We start from the raw sequence: 22,096 nt of genomic DNA on the forward strand, positions 1-22,096 counted from the left end.
CTCTTCAGCAATGTGTCTTTTTTGTCATTAACACCCGTTCGGGCTATCTTTCTGTTTGCTTTAGGTAGCAAGCGCAGCTGTCAAATTCGAAGAATAAGTCCTCCCAATGAAGTTCAGTTTATCTATACATTGAAAATAATCTCCTATGTTATTAATACAAAGTATTCCTGAAAACTAAGATGCATAGAAGATAATTGAATGTAGGTATCATCGATCCACAGCAGAATATCTCGAGCACTTGACAGTATCTCTTATGTAGCTGTAGGTCTGTCCAATATCTAATACCACAGAGCCTTATTCCAGTAAGTGCTCTTAGCGTTGGCCAGGTCATCCTTCTGGGTGTACATGGTGGTGTTGAAGACAAGTTCGGTTGCATTGCTTCCGTACTTGGGCCAGTAAACCTTGTCGCTGCCCCACTTGGTGTTCGGGTTACCGGTCAGAACGAAAGAGAGAAGGTACTTTTGCATCTTGCGCTGAATTGTATTGAAGAGGATTAATAATTGGCATCAACTCAATGGGGGTTAAAACGAGAAGAGGAACATACAGCAACAGTGGAGCTAACAGAAGATGAGCCACTAATAGCCACACCAGCACCGGAGCTGGAGCTGGAGCTGGAGCTGGAAGACAGGGAGTACGTGCTGTACCCTACATTCATTGTTTGTATCAGTCTTTGTCTCGATCTTTTTTGTAGTGTCTTGTATGCTCACAGTAATAGTCCTGGTCGGTGCCGTGGGTGGCTTGGCCCAAAGCCACCATCGCATTCCAGGTGTTGTTGTCCAGGGCACGGGTGAGCGCATAGTCGTGGGCGGTCAAATCGAAGGATTGTCTGATATCGGCAAAGCGGTAGCCGGGGCTGGTATAGTCGGACTCAGGAAACACGTCCATGATCTCTTCAATGACATCGTCGGTAATTGCCGGGAAGAATGCGCGAAGCTCGCTCTTGACATCGGCGGTAGTGTTAACACCAGATGTTGGGGAGCCATTGTTTTCATGCTCTTCATGGGTAATGACGAGCGGGCCAGACCAGTTGAAACGGCCCTGGTACAGCTGGGACTCATAAGTGTCTGCAACAAAGTCGCCGTCAACACGAGGCTGGAATTGATAGCCATAGGTATCGTAGACATCGTTCGCGGAATCAGTGAGGTTGGAGAATGAAACGCTGCGCATGCAGGTTAGGTCGCCGCCAGTGCAGCCAACAGCGGTAGAAACATTCTGCCAGAAAGTCTCTCCCTGGTGGTGACCGGCGCCAGGGACAAATCCGGGAGAAGTGATGTAGGCCTTGTGGAAGAGCTGCTCGTTGTGACCCCCATAACGAGTGATCTGGAAAAGAGGCATGCTACCACCAGCCGAGAAACCAAATGCAGTGATGTCGTCAGGGTTGCCGCCAAATTTGCTGATATACTTGTTCACCCACTTGTAGGCGTGTTCAACATCATACAAGGCAACATTGTCGGTGGCGCCTTGGTGAGTAGCAGTTACTGAGTTGGCAAGGCCAGTGATACCAAGACGATAGTTGAAGGAAACAAAAACGAACTCCTTGGACAGGTCGAAAAGACCCTCGGGGGTGTTCTGCGACTTAGACCCGGCAGTAAAGCCACCACCATAGGTCCAAACCAAGACTGGAAGCTTCTTTCCCTTGGAGTTGGCCGGAGCCCACACATCCATGTACAGGCAATCCTCCTCGGAGGAACAGTCCACATCTGCAGTAGCATAGGTTGTACCATTGTTCACGCCAGATTCGGTGGTTGGCCACTGGGGCTTGGCGAAACGCAGATCACCAGTAGGGACGGCAGCAAAACGGATGTTCTGGTACTTGTAGTAACCAATACTTTCGTTACCAGCGGCAGCCTCGACAGTGGTATAGTCGAGAGTCACCGACGGCATCGTGGATGTGCGCGAGGTGTGCGAGCTCGGAACAGCCGACGCCAGCGAGGCTGCCAGCGGCAGTAAAAGAGTAGAGAAATGCATCTAAACTTCAAAGATATCCCAAGGATCTCAAGAGGATGAAAGTAATTTGATATCTAGATGTAGCATCATAATCAGCGAAGACTTCCACCTTCTTAAGTATATGTTTTTCGGAGCCTTGTTATTATCATGGTCATTACGTGGCGATCCACGCCACTACGGCCCGATTACAGGGCCAAAACAAGCTCTACTGGCCAAATCCACTAAGGAAGAGGCTTCCTAGGTGATCGACGTCTGCCAAGATAGCAACGGTCCAGTTGTTCGCGGCGCCGAGGGCGCCGTTGATTAGGTAGCCACGCGGTTTGGCTGTAGATTCTCCACATACATTCGCGCGGAATTGAACACTAGCCTCGGAATGATGGCTTAGTGTATCAACTTAAAATCAATTGAGTTTGCACCGCCCTCGTACGATTACGAAGGACCTAAGATTAGGAGGCCATGACCAGTGGAACAGCCACGCTTTAGAGTATTCCGACGGCTCGGATTTTCGATCCACATCCACGATGATGACGAAAATCCTCCCTATTCGATGCAAATCATCAGAAAGAAGAATTAGGAGACCCATTTTATAACGCAGGGGTAACCAGTCATCTATTGATCTTGGCACGATTCTGTGGAGTTGCAGCCAGTGAATGGGGGTGGCGGTTGAATTTATACCCGCCGGTGGACATATCCATTTGTGTTACGTAGTCACAGACATTTGAGAATAGGCATCCACCTTGAGCAGCGAGGACCTGCTCTAAGTAAGTTCATGTACCAAGCCCAAGCGATGCAATAATTGCAAGACGGATAACCGCTCAGGACGGATTCCAAAGTAATTTGGTCGGCCAATATGGTGCAAGACTGGCCCGAGAAAAATTATTCAGTTAGCAACTCAAAGTAGAAACGGAAACAGGTTTTCGGATGTGTATCAACGATACCACCATTCTGCCCTTATATCATAATTTGCCGAAAATATACTTCATATACCAAGGCCAAATATAGGTACAGTGTCATATCTAGGCAGATGCACGAAGAGAAAGAGATAGAAAAAAACCAGCAAAGACAATCTCAAAGACTCCCACATGTAAGCTCATCGCACGACTTCCACGCTAAGCACGAAGGTATCGAAACAAATCACAAATCTGGCTACTCCATGAACGCCTGATACCGGTTAAACTTGGAAGAAAACGGATGGCGGTGTATCGTAATTGACGAAGAAAGTGAGGAGAGAGGAGAAAAAAGGGACAAGTGACGCCGGGTGAACTTGATGCAAATTTCGGGCTAAATTTCCTGCGTGTCCAGCGCCCAGATTTCCCAATGTTTCAGGACGTCCCAGCCGGCTCGTTTCATATTTCTTTTCACCAAATAACCCTCGTTCGTCACAACCGGAGGGAAATGGCCACAATTACCCAGGCTCGAGTCACGGAAGTTAGATGAATCCCGTGACTCGGACGCAGAGACCGGCTCAGAGTTTGTTTCATTATCATCATCCCGTGTTCGTTTTCCGAGTGTCGAGGGTGGTAGAGTGGCGGCAGGGGTAGTAGAGACGGTAGGAGACTTGGACAGAATGTTAGGTTGTTCAGACGAGGCACCATTGCGGCTCAGTCCATCTGTGCCAGTCACGAGCCCATTTGAAGTGTCTTCCGGTGGATCCACGGCAGGAGGCGATTGGGATTGGGACTCCACGCCTGAAGGAACAGGTACTTTACAATAGTCGCGTAATTCAAATGCTTTCCAGCCCATGCCGACAATTTTGACATTTCCAAAGATTTGGTGATCTGCCAAGTCATAACTCATCATCTGGATGAGCACATCGTCATCCAAATCGACAAGGTCTGCCAGGCTGCGGGCATTGAGAATCGCATCTTCAATTTCCTTGGAGAACTTGAGTCCTTTGTAAGCCATAGACTCCCCCTTGTTCTTGAAAGGGTAGTCGGAAAAGGAGGTACTCGTTGCAGAAGATGGCGCAACATTAGACGAGCCACTTTGGGGGCCTGGGGAACCAGCAGGTATCAACAATCGAAGAGCTACTAATTTCCGCAGAAATGGAACCAACATTCCAAGAGAGTCCATACTGTGTAAATCGGTAGCAAGAGCCAATTGTTCTAAATTGGGACAACTGTGTACGAGACGCGCAATCATAGAGGTAGAAAGAGGCCACTTTGAAGAGAGGCAAAGGTGTCGTAAGGTGGAACCATGGTTGATGGTGATATTTGCGAGATAGCTGTCCCGCACGCTTAGAGTAAGATTCAACTGAGTGGCCGGGGAGGCGACTGCTGCGGGTGAATTGCTCGCTGCTCCGGTACCAGCCGGATATTCCGTTACCGGGGGTGTGAGCGCCGTTGACGATGGCCCCATACCTGGTCGAGGGGAATTAAGAGTGTCTGGGGAATCAGGAAAGGTGTTTACAAAGTACAAACGCTCTAAGCCTTTGAAGTTGCCGAGAAATTCGGAGTTCCGTTTGGATACGGCATCCATTCGCATTGACTTGATCTTGAGGTTGCGGTGCGGGACCATCGTGGGCCAGCTATTCTCCATGAACGTGTTGACCAAGCCGACAGTATCGGTCCCACTTAACACGGTAACGTCTTCGACTGTCGTCGGATCGAAGGCAATATTGAACTCCTCGGAGTGGAAGGCGTACATATTCTGGAATGAGAGTTTCTTCACCGAAAGGGGTTGCTTTGCGGCAATGCATTTGCGGAAATAGTCGTGGAGGGAGATGCTCGGTTCTTGGGCGATGCGCATGCGGGGCGACCAGTGAAGTTTCAGCTCGCGCAATTTTTTACTTTTCCACAGCATGACTGCAATATCATCAGGATAGCAAAGAGGGTCGATATCGGTGATCTTCAAGCATCGCAGATGCGGCATGCCCGGAAGAACGAATGTAGGCTGTGGATGGCGGGTCGAGGGGAATCGGATCGTGAGGGAAGTGAGTCGGGGGGAGTTGTGTGAGTCCGGAATAAACGGTCTCGAGCATTTTAGTGTTGAGTTCCCAGCTGAAGCTTTCCAGGTTGGTCATCCGATCGACCGCCGCCCGCACCGCAATATTCAACAGCATCGATGAGTCGGGGACTCGCCCAACCTGCGCGTGCTCCTCCAGCTCACGCTCCTTCCAGTCTCCACGTAGGGTGATCGATCGGACGAGTGTCGCGTAGGGTCGAGTGATGACGGCGTTGAGGCCCATAGTGAATGGGCTGGCACTGCCAATTCCTTCGGGTTGTTCGCCGCGATAACGGATTTTGTCGTAGGACATGAGGGTCAAGCTGCGGTAGAGCTGGGGCAACGCCATGTAGTTGAGCACGCGGCATGTTCGGCAGAGTCGCGCAAGGTCACTGGTATCCTCGACCTAGAGTTTCAGGTCAGTACAGATCTCCGAGGTCTGATAAGCCCGGTTCGCGTGGAGTGTCGAGAGGACGAACATGGGACACAATCTGAGCGATCAGGTTCAGCGGGAGTACCATCAGCGAGGCCCCGCCTGGCCGCTCAGTCATGATGCTAGCATCGAACATATTTTGATTGACGGCCGCCATGATGCGACATCTGGAATGTAGCACAGCATCGACGGGGGGGGGTTGGATGTGGCAGTTCGAATATGGGGAAGTTCCGGAGCAAAAAGTTCCCGAGCGCAAAGCCTCTCATTCCCCACTTGGAGACCATCTACGAATGGCACCCGCAAGATTTACCATCACATCATCATCTCCTCCAATCCACATCGAGGCAAGTGCCTCAGAGTCAGAGGGATTCCATATTCGTGATTCTCTCTCTGTCTGAATATATCAGCGAGTTAGTGAGATTAATGCTCGAACTGCAGATACAGTGCAATGGAGCCTCGCCAGTCGGCCCTACTAGACACCCCTACCTAGGGTCTGTGCAGATTAAATGGCTCATTTGATACTAATTAAGTCCTATCTCTCAAGATACTGTCATCTTATAGGATAAGGCGTTGCTTTCTCTTATATATCTGGTAAGTAGCCCGTGTGAAACCGAAATGGTATTAGCTTGGCGTCTCCGAGCGCCATATTATATAAGGCAGCGTTGTAGGCATCGGTTCCTTTGCTGTTTATGTCAATTACATTTCATCGTTTTAAGGCATATGGTAAGGGAATGTAGATCTGGTATCGATTGAGGCAGCCCGGTTCTCCTTGATTATGAACCAAAGCCCTAGAGAAGCGGTGTAGTATGCAGCCGATGGCCTCAGTATATCTTTGGCTCCCTCTCTTCCTCTGTTCCTCGTTGATCCATAGGTCTATCTGTTCCCTATCCATTCCAGTGTATATGAGACTCCCCATGGTTCTTCTCCAGGATCTACGTATAGATAATGTTATAGTGAATGCCAAGGACAACCATCTTGTGGGAGTCATGGATGGGTCGAAACCGAGAGTGGGACCCTTCAGGATCAATCCCCATCTCCTTCAGCTGTTCATGGGTACATGTCGCCTCAACATTAACTGGATCCGACAGTGCAACTATACGATGGGCCGCCTTTCTGGGAAGTCCTTGCTGTAGAATTCGGGAGCTCCTTGTCGGACACGATCCAAACGATCAAGTCAGCGGGTATTGTTGGCCTTCTGCTCTCTTCTGGATTTACGTGCCGACTCGCCAACATGCCAGAGCCCAAGCCAATTCGCGGTGATGGCAGTGGAGCTTATGTATTAAAATGCGCAGTTTAGACAGCTTGTTTTTGGCTCCCGCGACAAAGTTTTGAGCTTGATAGTGTTGATTGTGTGGCCCCCAGGAGTGATCGCACTGTTACATATCAACAGTGGATGAAGGTCTTTGGCTTCACAGCGATCTTGCTTGAGAGAAAAAAAAGAAAAGAAAAGAAAAGAAAAGAAAAGAAAAAAAAATTCGATAAATCAGCATCCTGCAGCCTGTCAGCAGTGGGGAAATGCACCTGGGTGTTCGAACCATCGGACTATCGGGCCAACGCTGATTGACCAGGTCTGGATACGCTCCGAGTGGAATCATACAAAAAAGCATCGGAGATCCCATAATCTCCATGCAGCATCCCATTTCCATCGATACTTCCTTCCTATTCGTGTCGGCAGGTGGAGACCATTTCAAACTACCTAGCATCCTCCGTGTTTCCTTGGTCAAAATCAACCAGCAGTCTCCACTGTATACGAACTTTCATTACGATCGATACCTACTGGCAATATTGCCTACCCTTACCATGAACCTGCTCCTGGTAGGAAGCGATAGGTGCAGTGAGTCTAGCTTTTAGGCCAATCCGACAGACAAGAACTCAGGAGTCGATCCCGATCGAGCGGCGATCGTGGATCGCCCACAATTCCCTCGGGTCTGGTTTGGATCTATTGGTTTCGATCTACATGGTGCATGGTTCTGGCTTGAGACAAGTGGGGAGTTCGCATGTTGGAACAACGACACCCCGCTGATTGGGTATTCGTGGTCTGTAAGGAGCGATGCAAATTCGTTCGAGGTGGATGTGGACTTTTATAATTCGACAAGAAACCCCATCATACCGTGAGGACCCACCACATTGCAGGGATACTCGGTTTCCCTGTTTGTATTGTGTGGTATCCTAGGTATACTCGGAACCCAGCGCTAGTCAGCGAGGTAGGGGATATTCAACACTCCGTGCAGCCAATTTAATTCGTTATACATCATCACATTGAAATTTGCGTTCCATTGGATCCCACATACAGTACTCTACTACAGTATATTGATAAATAACCTCGGCCTCCGCCCACGCAGATTTGTTTTCAGCCTTGAGACGTGGCTCCTACAGCTATATCTTTCGCCAGGGCCATGGAGGACTCCGGCAAAGTCCCATGGGGCTACCAATGGCGCTCATCGCCGTTCTTCATCATCGGTACTGTGTGCGTGGCATTGTTCATTGGTTGGTTGGCCCTCCCTCTGTGCTGGTCTTCTGTTAGCTGACTGATCTAGAAATTTTCCTCTATGGTTTCTTGGTCCCGATTCTCCCGTATATGTTGGAAAATCGGCTGCATGTAGACCCATCCCAGACGCAGCGCTTCACTTCCATTTCACTGGCCCTGCACGGCCTGATGTCTGCCTTTGGCGGGCCCCTGATTGGGCATTTTGCCGACAAAGCCGCGGATCGCAGAACTCCGCTCCTGGTTGCGCTCGTAGGCTGTATCATAGGTACGGCGATGGTGGCCTGCGGGACATCTCTCGTCGTCTTCTTTACCGGTCGAGTCCTACAAGGTATCTCCGGGTCCGGGGCATGGATTGTTGGCCTCGCGACGGCCGCCGACACCGTCGGCCAAGACCGCGTCGGCACCATCATGGGTATCATCATGTCGTTCGTCAATGCCGGCATGATTGTCGGGCCCATGGTATCTGGCTTGATCCTCGAAACCGCCGGATACTGGCTGACATGGACTGTCCCCGTGGTGATCCTGATCATCGATATCGTCGCCCGCCTCCTGATGATCGAGATCCCACGAGACACCACCTCCAAGGCCACGGATGATGCAGCCGAAACGGACAGCTTGCTCTCACAAGCCGATACTCCGACAAAAGAGTCGTTGGCGCCCAATTTCTGGCGCATCATGCTGGGCAACAGCCGTGTGATCACGGTCCTGCTTATAACTATTTGGGGACCTTGTCTTGGTACAACGCTGAATGCAACCTTGCCCCTATATGTGCAGGAAACGTTCGGATGGGGTCCCTCGCGCACGGGTTTGCTGTTCTTTTTAATTGCTGCCCCAGGCCTCTTAATCAGTGCTTTAGCTGGATGGCTTCGAGACAGAATTGGCACCCGATTGCCTGCTACCACAGCTCTCATATTCCAAGGCGGATGCTTGGTTTTGCTTGGCTTTGCCGGTAATGTCCATTTCAAGTGGTCTAGCGCTGAGAATCGCGGCCAGGCGCTGTACATCAGTGCGATCATCATCTTGGGGATGGTTCGACCGTTCTTAAGCGGCATTGGGCCAGTCGAATTGACTTGTGAGTCCCAGCCTTCGTCTTGACTTGGACCTTTGAGAAAGAAACTCTTTGCTAAGTGCATCTACAGCTATCGTAAAAATAAAGGAGGAGCAGAGCCCTGGGGTATTCGGACCTCGGGGAGGCTACTCTCGTGTTTTTTCGATTGTTGAAGTCGCCGCTACTACCGGCATGACTATCGGCCCCCTCATCTCTGGATGCCTAGTCGAGAGATTTGGATATGCAATGATGAATTGGTCTTTTAGTAAGTTCAAGACTGCGCCTGTGTGACTTTATATTAGTCACTAATGTGGACAGGTCTTTCATCGGTGCTGTTTGCAGTGTTAGCATTCATCTTTCTGGGATCGAAAAAAGTAAACAAAGGCAAGAGCAAGCTAGATAGTGCCGATGAATAACTAACAATCCGGCGTATGGATTGTTACTTCCCACTTTACGTTGGATGAGATCGTAGAACCAACCCCTGTCTTGGTCAGAGGAGGGATGAAGACTGCAAAAATCATATTATAATATGCATATTTCCCAGGGTATCTTATACAGGAAACAGATCCAAAAAAACCACACAATATCCAGAAATCCAAGGCGCAATATATAAGTATCCCAAAACATAAATGTCCATAAATCGCCAGAACCTCACGCCTAATATACCGTATAGATCAGTCGCCCAGAACACCGTAGAATGTTGGCCAGGAGTCACAAGATTGCTCAGACCATGTAAGCCCGTGACAAATGTCTGCAAGCTGTATCAAGGGTTGTGGCCGGGGTATGCTTGGTGCGGAGCAGGAGAATCAGCGGGATCTGGTGGTTCCGACTGTCCGGGAGGGCTATCATTTCTGTCCGCCGAGGCAAAGGTTTCGGTCCAACTGGCTTGATCAGCGCTAACGACACGCTCTGTGCGATTATGGCTGACATCTTCGTCGATCAGGGCAGCTGCCTCAGGATCGTAGCGCAGGACATAGTCCCCATTTCCATTTTCCAGGTCTGCATCGGTCCAGGGAGCCGACGCCTGGGGCTGAGAAGGGATTATTCTCACGGGCAAATCTGAGCGGCCGGACTGAGGCACTTGATAAGATCCCAGAAGTCGGTTCTGAGGCGACCAGGTGTGTTGACCGCGGCGCCGAGCTGGAATCACAGTAACCGGGAGAGGGGCATCGGGATTCTGCGAGCTTGAACCAGCGTGTCCTTTCCGATAGAGCGAAAAGAAAGTGGTTGGACGGGGCTGTGGGGCACTGGCCTCGTCCTCATTGTCAAAGGAGACGGAATTCTGGTCATCTGCTTGGTCCTCGACAGCCTGGGCAGAGGCAACTTCCTTGGGCAGAGATGCGCGTCTGCGTTTGAACGGGTTGAGAAGATTTCGCCATCGCGGATCAGAATGTACTATCTGTGGTGATTGTTCTCTAACGTCGTAGGCTGAAAGAGTTTGCTCTGCTGCGTCTGAGGTATGTGTTGCCTCAGCTGTGACGTCTTTGGCTTCATCTATCTCCTCTTCTTCCTCCATGTGCGGCATTGGCACAGGTGGTGTAGGGGTGGCGACTGGATGGTATCGGACATTGTAGACAGTGCTCGCAGCACTGGTAGTGTCGGCGCGGCTGACCGGAGTGATAGCAGCTGGAGGGGGAGTAGGACGAGCATTGTTTGGACGAGGAGGGGCATTCCGATTATTCGGCCTTTGAACGAAGCCGCCGATGCCGAGATGGCGATTTCCACGTGGGATTCCAACTCGCGTTCGCAGCGGGCGATGAGCCAAACCCATCACTCCACCCCATCCCGAGGATGTGCCATTTCCACCACCATTGCCATCTTGTGTTGAATAGTTTGGCCAATCGACTTCTTCCGATGGTGTAACATCAAGCATCTCATCTCCGTCGAAGACCTCTCGTCCAAGAATCCCATCCTTCGTTTCATCTCGTTCGAGCGCCTCGATTCGCTCGACCCATTCCCAGACCACCACACTCGCGGCGGCCGAGCCAACCCATCGGATGTATGTACCCCATCCTGCGATATTAGGTTTCGCGATATCCATCACGAAAAAGACCACTGGAATCAGGATCGCAACCAGTGATAAGAGCGCAACAAAGCAGATGTTGCGCATTTTAGGGTGAAAAAAAGCGTAGCGGTGTTTCGATATTGAGTAGAAAATAACCCAAGCAGCATATAGAAGATTGAGCGACAGCTCAAACAAGTAGCTCAGCGCCGGAATCGCATCGTCGTAGAGCCTAGGGTGAGTTGATGTGTTTTTGACCATGAAGTTCTCCAAGCAACTGAATGTGGTATCCAACACGATTAGCGCAAATCCAGCCCATTTGATCATGACTTTCTCTTTATGTCGGGGGAACAGTCGAATTAATGTCTGGACTTGTGCGAGCCAGAGAAACGTGCTCGAAATGACGCGAACAATGCGAATCTCCGTGCCATCAATCACTTCCTCTGACAATGCCTCGGCATCTGAGTACCCGTAGTTATATTGGCGCTCGGCGACCTTGAACGAATCCGCCGTTGCAATGGTCAGTGAAATTGCGACCAAGATTGCGGCCACTTTTTGCAGCCACGGCCGTCCACCCACGCCGACTACCGACGAGTTTCCGCTATACGATCCACTGATCATGCCATGACGTCCGAGGAAGTTAGCACCGCCGCCAGGACCACCGACGTAGAAAGTGCGAGGGGTGATAAGAAGAATGATAACGAGGACGTAACTGACGACAGTTGCGCAGCCGATCGCATAAAGTTGCGGTGTGACGGAGGAGTAGAACGGATCGCGGGTATCGAGGACGGCAGACACATGGACGTAGTCCCTAGGATCGCCGGTGCAGACCGGCTCGAAAACAGCATTCTCGGTGAGAGTAATGGCATTCGAATTATTTACATAGATAATACCTGCGACGCGGTGCGAAACCGGACACGTTAGTGCGGGTCCGACGTACGGGGAGCCCCTGGAGAAAGGTTGAGGGCGTCAGGCCAAACACATACCATCGCTGGGTAAGACGAACGGCGTGCAGCCTGATGAATACGTTCTGGTTGAGCTTGTTGTCGGGTTCGCCCAAATCTGGCGGGGAGTCACACGAGGCGCATCTCCCATGGTCAGGCACTCCAGGCGGCAACAGTCGCCGGGGGGTTGTTCATAGAGTAAGACCACCAGCCTCCTTCCGGGTTCTCAGCGCAAATTGTCGATTTCGATATATTCAATAGTCCATTCTTGAAGGGCTTCACGCCGCGCGATGCCGGTCCGAAAGGGAGAAGGGAGATCGGGCGATTGTAGGGGGGGAGGCAATGATGACAGTCGTTCGGTCGGCGCTATCGCAGTCGTAGTCGACGAAAGTCGAAGCAAGGAGAGCCGAGTGGCTGTAGCAGACGAGCTCAATAGGGTCGAGAGAGGATGTTTAGTAAGGTGCGCTGTATGGAGTACAGTAGGGCGGGTGATTTAAAGTCGTGAAGAAGTCTGGAGTTCGGCGGGTCGAGATGATCCGCCACTCGGTCCCGGCATTCCTATCATCTCCACTCCCGCGGCGAATGTTTTCCCGATCATGGGTCATTTTGGAGCAACTTTTCTAGAGACATGTCGCGCGCCGATTTTATCGGCCTTGCTATGGATATCTGATATTAGACAGAACTTTGGTAAATAAAAAAATTGTCGATTAATACGTTGACTTTTTCCACGCCGGAGTACAAATTTGATTAAGGATGAATTTTGCAAATCGCGCCATGTTGGCAATCTGCACAGTAGAGAGCGGGTGAAAAAAAAACAATGATTACTGGTATTCCCCGCCAAAAATCAGAGCAGATAGTAGATTTTAGTATGCTAAATCTTGACAGCTGTTTAGCTAATCTAAATAACACAACAATCAGTTAAATCAGTTAGTCTCTTGTTCATTCCTACTTCCTTTTTAGCCATGCTTCACCCCTCAAGCATCACTACTATGTGGCTTTGGTAAAATTGGTATATGATTCCGCTTTCTTGGATCCTTTTTCCGAACCTATTTTAGATCATACCTAAAGCCTCCATAAATATAGGGCTGTCTGCGAGAGGAATTCGATCAACCAAACCACCTAGGCATGATTAGTTACTCTCATTCACTGCAGGGGTCGGAAAGACACATCCAAGTGGGAAAAAAGCAAAACCAAATGAAATAGCAAATAAAAACAGGATCCATGCCCAAAAAGCCCTGATTCAAATTTACCGGTATCTGACTGGCCACCTTTTTCATTGGATTGTGCCATTCAGTCCAGACTTTGCAAACCGTCTCCATGGGTGTTTTTAGACATCCAACAAGCGGTATCCTGGTTACCCAGCAGTGGCTAGATACTATGACATGAAAGCGAGCCTTAAGCCATGCGAACAACCTGGGGTCGGCGATGATGATACGTATATTACCGTTCTACTTATCAGCCTTGGTTGGCAAAGCCGTGATGAGTGTGATCGAATTAGTCTCGTAAGAGTTTTGAGGACTTCGTACCGTATGTATTAGAATCATTTATGCACGAGAGGGGCTCACCTATTATATACTCTCTTGGTAACTTTTTAAACCAGTATATATTCTATATTGGCAATGGTAGCGTATAATTTAATAGGCACAGATGGATATGGATCATGGCGGGGGAGGACGTACGTAAGATTTTTTTTCCCTCCATACTAATAGCAAATACTGCTGTACGTAACATGATACATCTTAATTTTGAATAAATATTCTTTATGGTCGCTTCCCCAATGCAATGCCCGTGCTTTGGGGCTCTTCGGGATAGTAGTATTCACCGCATTCTCTCGATCTCGGCGCTTCATGAAGATTGAGAATTTAGTTCCTACGTACGATCCAGTTCATGACGAATTAATTTACGAAAAAAACCAATATGATGGACTGTTTTCTCTCCTTGTAAAAGAGCTAGAAATCAAAACAATGCGTTGTATTTGTTTATATATTGCACGCATTCTCAACGACACCATGTACAAGCCAAGCCGTGTCAAGGCTTAGGCGAAGGTCACAACGTATACACTCAATCTCTCACCTCTTCAAGCCGGGCTAGCCTGCTAGCCAGCCCCATGTAGAGCGCCATTCCATCTCTCGCACAATTGCAAGTGTTTACTGGTACAATTCTGTCGAGAATGGCACTCTGGTGATGCCACCGACTTAAGCCTGGGCGGCGAAGCCAAGGCGGGGGCCATTGGAGTCGAAGACCACGTACTGGCTCTTCAGGAAGATGTCACCAAAGATGGAAAAGCCCAAGCCAGAGTTACTCTGGATACCGCCGAAGCAGGTCGAGCTGCCGCTCTGGATAGGAGCGTAGTTTACCAGATCACCGGGAACAACAGCATCGTAGCTGCCGATGGTGACAGTGAAGTCAGGCAGCTTGGCGTCGCAGGGAATGGTGTAGCCACCGACGGAGGAATCCTCCTGGGCTCCACTGACCTGCTTGTAGTAGGCAGTGACAACGTCATCGGGGAGCATCAGGAGGGTGGTGCCAGTGTCTGGTGTTTGAATATTAGCCTTGCTATCGTAGCTAGCGCTTCATGATCCATTTCAAATGAGCATATATCAAAATGGGAAAGAATCCACATACCAGCAATACCTTGGATGGATCCGCCAGTGGTGCTGCCAATCTTGTATCCGTCGGCAGTGAAGCTCCAGAAGCCCTGGGAGCTGTCAACCTGGGTGTATTCCAGAGAGCCGGTGTACTTGGACTTGTCGACGAAGCCGAAGTCATAGGTTCCGGGGGCATTGTGCTTCAGGGTGACAGCGAACAAAGGAGAGTCAAGCTGGGACTTGACAGTGTCAAAGAAAGTGGTCTGCGCCTTAGGCTTGACAGTGTTGATGGAGCTAAAAGCCAGACCCAGTAGACCATCATTATTCTTGTCATTGACAAATTGCTGGCTGATCTGCGAGGCAGCCTCAACAGCCTGGCCGGTGGCCTTGACGCCACCAACCGTGACGGTGTCCTTGTAGACATCGCCGCTAGCAGAGCTCTGGTCGCCATATTGGATGGACCAGGTATATCCTGCCAGCTTAGTGCCATTACCACCAGGTTTGTAAACACTGTGGCCTGCCTGCTCGGAGACGGGCAGCTGAGTAGAGAAAACCCAGCTATATGAGATTATTAGTTTGCTTGTTGGTTCTCGGCCATCGGATCCGCTCAATTGCAGTAAACAACTTACAGATCGGCAGAACCTGTGTCAAAATCCAGGTTCAGTATAGTGCCACCCACGTTGACCGGAGTCAGATATTCCTCATCGTTGTTCTCGGGGGTGGTGGTGGCCGAGCCACTTTCAGCAGCGGCACGGACGCTGGCGGGAATTGTAGCACCATACTTGGAGAGGGCGGCCGCGTACATGCCGGGCAAATTGAGAGTCTTCGGCTGGGATACCGGGCGAGCCAGCTGATTGATGGTAAAGCTGCTCTTGCGCGAGGGACCCATCGGCACAGCCGATACAACAGTCGAAAGGCCGGCCAAAACGACCGTGATCTTACTGAAGACAACCATAATGAATGGCGAGAAAGAATGAATGAAAAAGAAGAACGAGTAGAATGAATGACTCTAACACAAGACCGAGTGGTGTTGAGAAGATGGATCTCAGACCAAATCGGCCGGAGATCAGGACCACTTTATAGCATGCTAGATGGATTGCCATCTTCAAATGATCTAGGAAATCCAACATCGGGACGGGTACCCTATCGTCAGATCCAGGAGACAGGAGATGTTGCTCTTCCGGGAAGTGAGCGGTGACGATCCAGCCATTACAGTGACCTCGGGACATAAACTTCGAGATCATCACGGACTCCATCGGCCAGCCAGAGCTGACCGGACGGACTCCGCCCTGATGGGGCACACGGGGGCAGTGGAGGGTGCAGTGGGAGGGGGAGGTAATATCACGGTGGCCATAGAGAACCGGACACCATCATGGCAGCCGGGCGCAGAATGCAGGGGAGTCACTGCGAATGCGACAAGAAAGTACGGATGCTTGGTTTCGACAAGCTATTTGGGCTCCAAAACGGAGATGTCCGGCCAAGGCCAAGACAAACAAGCTGGACGCTCCATACCCATTCGGCAGAGCCCTGACGATCCCCATTCGCGAGTGGGCGAGGGTTCTGGAGTTTCTGGGTTTGGGGTTTCTGTTGCCCTTAGGGGTGGAGTGGAGAGATTGCATGGTGTCTCTGACCACACGATACACTAGGCTCAGGTAGTCGAGACTAAGCGATCAAGCGACAGTGGATCAAAAGTTTGATTTCCAGGGGCGAGTACGAGCAAGTAGAGAGCAAAGACGCAGCATCAAGGGAAGCAAGCGGTTATGGGTGGCTGCAAGTCTCCGAAGTCCCTGTCGATCAGGGCCCGTTATCTTCCTGACAGGCCAATCAGTGACTCGACACCGCCAATCCCTCTCAAAACCAAGGTCACATCGCACCTCCAGGCCGACATGCTTACCATATTACTGATTGAATTGATTGGATACTCGAATCCACTGGTGCGGCAGCCCTGGGGAAGTTGAATGACGAATGGTCGATGGAATTGGAGAGGGTGGATTTAAGACTTGCCCAAAAGGGTCTGGTAGAGAAGGAATTCCTATGGTTTGCATGGCGTGCATAGCATGGAATCCATGCATTCCATATCTTGTCAATTGACGACCTTTGCATGCTGATAGGTTCATATGGTAGATCCTAAACCCCGCCTATTCATTCGAATTAATTGAACCATCCTGATGGCCCTGATCATTAGTGCTAATGCGGAGTCCGACCCATCTCCCAGCAACTGTTCATCACGGCCGAAAAAGATGGCATGTATAATACCCAATATGCAAAATGCAGAATGCAAGTGCTTTCCTGTCCCACCCCTACCCTGAATCATCCTTCATTCCCGGCCGGACTCCGCCACTCGGATCGGCCCTGCAAGTCCGTTAGACCCTGAATCTCCTATCAAGACACACGTTCGATGCGTTATTTTTCATATAGCTGTACTTGGCACAAAAGAGGAAGAGGGCGAGTCGATCGGTCTTCGACCGATGTGACCCTTGACTCTGAACCAGCCAGCCGAGCACGTCTATCGGACGGCGCACGCCCCCATCTGCAAGCCCTATCCCGGCTGCCAGATTCTGGATCCTTCGGGCGCGGCGATCTGCCTCTCGCCAGACATTCGCAATAACCCAAATCTGAAGAGATCTTCGCACGAGGTATAGGCTCGATAGATTGCCTCTTGAACGGGAAAGAGGCCCTGGGGGGTTTGATTCGCGGACGAACGATCACGGCGAGCCCGTGTCCTCGTGGTAGGTGATCGCCTATATGTCGACCGAACCCTCACGACTACGTCCTCGAAAAGGTTACCTGCACGAGTCATTCGGTCCTCCTAGAGAGTTCTATGCTGGATTCAATGAAGTAGGCCAGTCACTGGTCTGTATGCAGAACTCAGACGGGTTGAATGACACCTCTTTGGGGATTCATACTCTTGGCTTCCGAGATCCCTGCAAGGCAGACTCGATATGGCAGGTACCGGGACCCCATTCTACCCCCCAGAGCATCTATCCATCTTTACTCATCACCTGCAAACAAAACAATGAGAGAAAAAAGACCTATAGAGCTGACGCCATTGCCTCACGCAAAGTGAGTCGATCATGGTTCCATCGTCATCATGCTTGGCACCTCGTATAAGCATCAACCCTTAAAGAAAAATCAAGAAACAGTCAAGAAGCATACAAGACATGCAAATTTCAAGCCACCCGCTAGCTTGACATTTGCGAGGCTGAAAAAACGCCTTGGTAGTCTAGGCTTAATCCGCAGGGGCGGCGAAACAAGATAGGCTCCAGTAGAGGGGTAAAAACATGTGAAGGATCTGCCATATCGTACTGAAACCGGGGGGGGGGGGGGCACCCTCCTGAGACCGACGGACGCCGACCGGGGCATCTTAACCTCAAATCCTTCAGCACTGGGGAATATAGGGTGAAACAGGGTCTGCCGGTGACAGGTCGTAGCAGGCAGCAGCATCCAGGATATTGATTATTCCAATGGAACTGACTTCCGCATTGTGTGGAAATGGAAAAGGACATCCAACATGTGAACCAGAAATCCTCCGAGACAGGCGCAGTGTAATAAAATAGAATAATGAATTAGAATTCTCGAGTGCTCTTGAAGGTAAGATATGCGGTGGACCAATGACTACACTTTGTCTATCGCCCGGCTGGGAGGCATTGTGCATCCATCAAGACATATAGTCAGTCATCAACTTGTGGGAACACCCCGATTAACCCTTAGCTTTAGGACCCACTACGGCTGTAACTCGACACATGTCATCTGATACTAAAGCAGAGAAGCAAAATGGAAAGGTAAAGCCACATGAAAAAGGCAGGAGAGAAGCATGTTGATGTTTCAAGCTAATTACTAGGACGGCCAATCACGGCCCACACATACTTCAAATCCTCCAAACGCGACGGACGCCAAGTGCAAATCCCGCAGGGGTATATAGTATAAACGAAAAGGATGGGACGACAGCCAACCAGAGAAAAATAAAAGGAAAGGAAGAGGTAGAAGAAAAAAGGAAACATGAAAAATCGCATGTCACACACACAAGGCGTCGTCCAAGGCACAACTCAAGGAAATTATACCAACTTCAGTATTTGTCACAGGAACTGCGATGTGAGACCTCCACTCCCAGACTCGCCGTCGCCGTGATTGCCGTCGTAGCCTTCGTTCAGTAGCACTTCCAGCATGTCGAACTCGCCTAACATCGGACCTGTCCCACCAAGTCCCTGGTCAACCACGGCAGTGGAACTATTGAAGAATTGGTCCAATGGGAGCGCAAACCAGTCCGACAACCCGCTGGTCGTGGTGTTGGCTCCATTGCTATCTCCGACGGCCTGCGAGGAGACGACGTGGTTAGAAGACGATCTTTCCATATCGCGCGCAGGCACAGCGGAATTCGAGTCGTAGTAATTATAGTAGACGGACGGAGGAGGCGGCATGAAAGAGACGTTCAGGTTGGACGAATTGATCGGCTGCGCGGGGATGCTGGCCAGAGGGTCGTGAGTCGATCCGATCGGCCCTGACGGATGCCCGCCGGCCCCATTGGTCTCCACATAGCTCAGGCCACTTCCGATTGAAGTTGCAGCCTGGCCATGGGTTGAAGACCAAGGGGTCTGAAGGCCATCAGGGCGGCTCGAAACGCTCTCGCGAGGTGGGGATTGGGCTCGTGAAACGGAGGCCGAAGTACGATCCTGGTTGTCGCCATCGACGCCACGGTCGTGCGGTGCGAAACGCAAGAACCGTGTGCGGATGCTGCTCGTGAGGAGCTCAAGTAAACGCGCGACGGTGTTGCTGATGTGCACGTCGTCGACAACAAATGTCTGCAGTGCCTCAACCGTGCGGTCCTGTAGGTCCAAAGAGACCCGCACATCGTCTTCACGAGCGCCCAGGGTAAAAGTCTAAAAGGTGGAGTTAGTTAGCTACCAGCTCTTTTTTGTCACTCCATGTGAAGCGACTCGAAAACTTACTTTGAGGATAAAGATCATGCCGGACAGAATACGGAAAAAAGTCCGAATGGGCGCGTGCTTGAGGCGGCCTCCGGGAACAAGTCCTTCCAATACTGTCTGGAGGATTTTGCGAGAAGAATCTACAACTTCTTGAATGTACTGCTCATTGACGCGATAAAGCTCCATCAAGGTTCGGAACCATCCACTGCTACCAGATGATGTCCCTGTGCCCGTTCGCCCAGACTGGGAGGACTCGTGAGACATTGTGGTCCAACGTTCGACCACAGCTTGTAAAGCGAGGGAATTAACATAGAGCCCTAGAAAATATTAGCACCGGGCGCTCCAAGAGGGCATGCCTATATCCACTCACTGGTGTATTCATATTCAATCAAAAGTATGCTCCGCATAGCCGGTGTAACTGTGTTCTTTCAGCACGTCATTCATACTCTATTTTCTTCATAATTAACTTACGGTTGACACGATCCAAATGTTGCCGGAACTCCCGCAGTTGGGGTTGGAACCAGTCAATCTGCTCGCGGTACCTCCCACTCTTAATCAACTCGGAGGTCTGTTCTGTTGAGGCAAATAACTGGTGATTGGCTTGGTACACGATTTCCGAAATTCCCATCCAGCAATCTTGCATACGATCGAGGTCAAAATCTCCATCTTTCTGATCTGCCGGGGCTGGAGGAATGTCTTGAGCCCATTCTGGCAAAGGAAGCATTGATGGGATGCCAAGACGTCCACTGCTGTGCGTAATGAAAATGAGAATTAATCGACGCAGTCGGCGCTTGCGTGAATATTCTGATGGTAATTCGGTGGTGACTTTTGGTTCACTTCTCTGATCAAAAACGCCTAGCTCGAAGGCCAAGGCTTGCGCCGTACTAAGCAGCATCCATGACATTCGATCGGATCTCCAGGCAGGCTCTAGCCATTTCTGAAAAGCAAGTCGACCCTCCGCCGAGGCCCCCTTGATCCCGGCCTGCTCACTTTCATTGTCTAGGTCCTTGTCGCGACTCTGCGTCTGCGCTTCCGTGTCCAGAAGTGCATTTTCATCGTCGCCAGGAGGAAAGTGAAGATTTCGTGGGTGCCAGTCGGTGAGAATCAACAAGGCTTCCACAGTCCCTAAAGCTCTCAGATTTCCTTTGGTGCTTGGTCGGCCAGGCGCTGGGCCCAGGTCTAAAGACTGAGGTCTCCCTCCTCCGGCATCGAATTTCTCTTGTCCCCAGAAGAGACGTTCAATCATGCCACGCAGATATGACCAGAGACGATCATGTATATAGAAGGCACGCGTGCTAGCCCCATCGCCTTTGGGTTTCAGATGTCGTGACGCAATCGTGAGGATGGTCACAGCCAACACAGGTTCGTTAGTGAGCAGCGCACGATGCGTCACAGGCTGAGAATAGTCGGGGGTAACTACTGGGCTCATCGGGGCCAGGTTCTCATAGTAGTATGCCACATATTCCATGCCTTCTTCCACTGTCATCCACCCGGCGCGTACGAATCGCAGCCGAGACCAGGCTTGAACGGCGTCGATGAACCCTGGATCTGTGACATTTGGAGAGCTCTCGCGCTGGCCTTCATCATCGGGAATCTGCGAATCAACGATACCCGAGTCACCACCTTGATGATAACCATTCCCGATCGCTGAGAGACCTGATCGAGGGGTCCGTGAGAAGGATCCGCTCGGGTTGCCAGGCGAGCCACCATGGGCGAGCGGCGAAGGGCCAGAGTTAAAAGAGGAGACTGATCGTCTAGCATTGTACCGATTTTCAAGGCTTTGGCGGTTCAAATCTTCCGTTCGTCCTGCAGCTTCAGAAAGTAGATGTAGAGCATCATGACTGTTGGTTATGGCTGGCGACAACAACTCGGCTGCGGTCCGGTTCATCATCGGCGTTCCCCCATATGCGGGCGCAGAGCTGCGTTCGCCGGCTGGGTACGCTTGCATGCGAGAATTCCTTGACTCAAGGAACTGTCTCGCCGGGGAAGCGCTCGTTGAAAGGGGAGGAAATCGTTGGGCGGTAGCTACAGGGACAGCTTCCGGCCATCTCTGTCGTGTGCGAAGATTTTCGGCATCAAATGCCGGTTCTGCTGTAGAATATTCTGAGGGTTCGGTCTTTGCGTCTTTCGCAGATGCTTCTCCGATCATCATCCGCTTGTCGCGGCGGAGAACCTCGGTGGTCTCACCATCCTCCTCGGGCGCCTCGGAGGGTTTGCGCTTGCGACGAGTCGCTGAAAATTCACATCGTTTGCTTTCACGGCGACATCGCACACATGGTGGGGGGCGAGGGTTATCAACACCTGGGCAAAAATTTTGTTATCAGTCAGCCACACATGGAGGAGGGGTTGGTGATCACATACTACCTAGATCACATTTCACCTTGCGCTTGCGACACGGATCACAGGCCTGGTAGCCGCGCCTGTGCTGCGGGGCAGAGGACGGCGACGGCGACTTGCCCGAGTCATGTCCCGCGCTATTGGTGTCCTGTCCCATGCTGGGGGATTCAAGAGGTGGTCGGGCAGCAGCAGGGTGGGTAGCGGATGCTGGGGAAAGCCGATGCAAAGCGAAGATAAGCTGGAAGGCGGTGGGGTTCTGCTTAGATGAGCCGGCGGCCGATTGGGTGGGCGGGAAAAGAAAAACTAGATGGATTGGCAGTCGGGAAGAAGTTGGAATAGGCAGGGCAGGGCAGTCAGTGGGAAAGAGATCAGAGGGGAGTTAGAAAAAAAAGGACAAAATAGAAAATTGCCATTACCATGCCCCAATCGTCAGCGGATCCC

The 22,096-nt window shown here is 50.9% G+C and overlaps 6 protein-coding genes across 6 annotated transcripts; 1 reads left to right on the forward strand and 5 right to left on the reverse strand.

Moving 5' to 3' along the window:
- Nucleotides 1-278: 278 nt before the first annotated feature.
- Nucleotides 279-1,884, reverse strand: N7462_004441 (uncharacterized protein; the record flags this gene model as incomplete). Its single annotated transcript, XM_057076167.1, has 3 exons — nt 279-473; nt 545-645; nt 708-1,884. 3 exons carry the CDS (start codon nt 1,882-1,884, stop codon nt 279-281), a joined length of 1,473 nt encoding a protein of 490 aa, XP_056935672.1.
- A 1,344-nt stretch (nt 1,885-3,228) lies between these two features.
- Nucleotides 3,229-5,480, reverse strand: N7462_004442 (uncharacterized protein; the record flags this gene model as incomplete). The annotated part of the gene is made up of 3 exons (XM_057076168.1): nt 3,229-4,839; nt 4,916-5,296; nt 5,370-5,480. The coding sequence occupies 3 exons, from the start codon at nt 5,478-5,480 to the stop codon at nt 3,229-3,231; spliced, it is 2,103 nt and encodes a 700-aa protein (XP_056935673.1).
- A 2,239-nt stretch (nt 5,481-7,719) lies between these two features.
- On the forward strand, nt 7,720-9,275 carry N7462_004443 (MFS transporter; the record flags this gene model as incomplete). Its single annotated transcript, XM_057076169.1, has 4 exons — nt 7,720-7,810; nt 7,861-8,883; nt 8,951-9,124; nt 9,178-9,275. 4 exons carry the CDS (start codon nt 7,720-7,722, stop codon nt 9,273-9,275), a joined length of 1,386 nt encoding a protein of 461 aa, XP_056935674.1.
- A 347-nt stretch (nt 9,276-9,622) lies between these two features.
- Nucleotides 9,623-11,956, reverse strand: N7462_004444 (PalH/RIM21 family protein; the record flags this gene model as incomplete). The annotated part of the gene is made up of 2 exons (XM_057076170.1): nt 9,623-11,754; nt 11,848-11,956. 2 exons carry the CDS (start codon nt 11,954-11,956, stop codon nt 9,623-9,625), a joined length of 2,241 nt encoding a protein of 746 aa, XP_056935675.1.
- A 2,044-nt stretch (nt 11,957-14,000) lies between these two features.
- On the reverse strand, nt 14,001-15,348 carry N7462_004445 (pepsin-like aspartic protease; the record flags this gene model as incomplete). Its single annotated transcript, XM_057076171.1, has 3 exons — nt 14,001-14,338; nt 14,431-14,951; nt 15,023-15,348. 3 exons carry the CDS (start codon nt 15,346-15,348, stop codon nt 14,001-14,003), a joined length of 1,185 nt encoding a protein of 394 aa, XP_056935676.1.
- A 3,121-nt stretch (nt 15,349-18,469) lies between these two features.
- Nucleotides 18,470-21,812, reverse strand: N7462_004446 (Zn(II)2Cys6 transcription factor domain-containing protein; the record flags this gene model as incomplete). Its single annotated transcript, XM_057076172.1, has 5 exons — nt 18,470-19,270; nt 19,340-19,635; nt 19,689-19,736; nt 19,790-21,619; nt 21,680-21,812. The coding sequence occupies 5 exons, from the start codon at nt 21,810-21,812 to the stop codon at nt 18,470-18,472; spliced, it is 3,108 nt and encodes a 1,035-aa protein (XP_056935677.1).
- Nucleotides 21,813-22,096: the final 284 nt, after the last annotated feature.

The sequence above is a fragment of the Penicillium macrosclerotiorum genome, assembly GCF_028827735.1.
Source record: "Penicillium macrosclerotiorum strain IBT 26536 chromosome Unknown utg000003l_segment0_segment0, whole genome shotgun sequence".
Classification (NCBI taxonomy): Eukaryota; Fungi; Ascomycota; class Eurotiomycetes; order Eurotiales; family Aspergillaceae; genus Penicillium; species Penicillium macrosclerotiorum.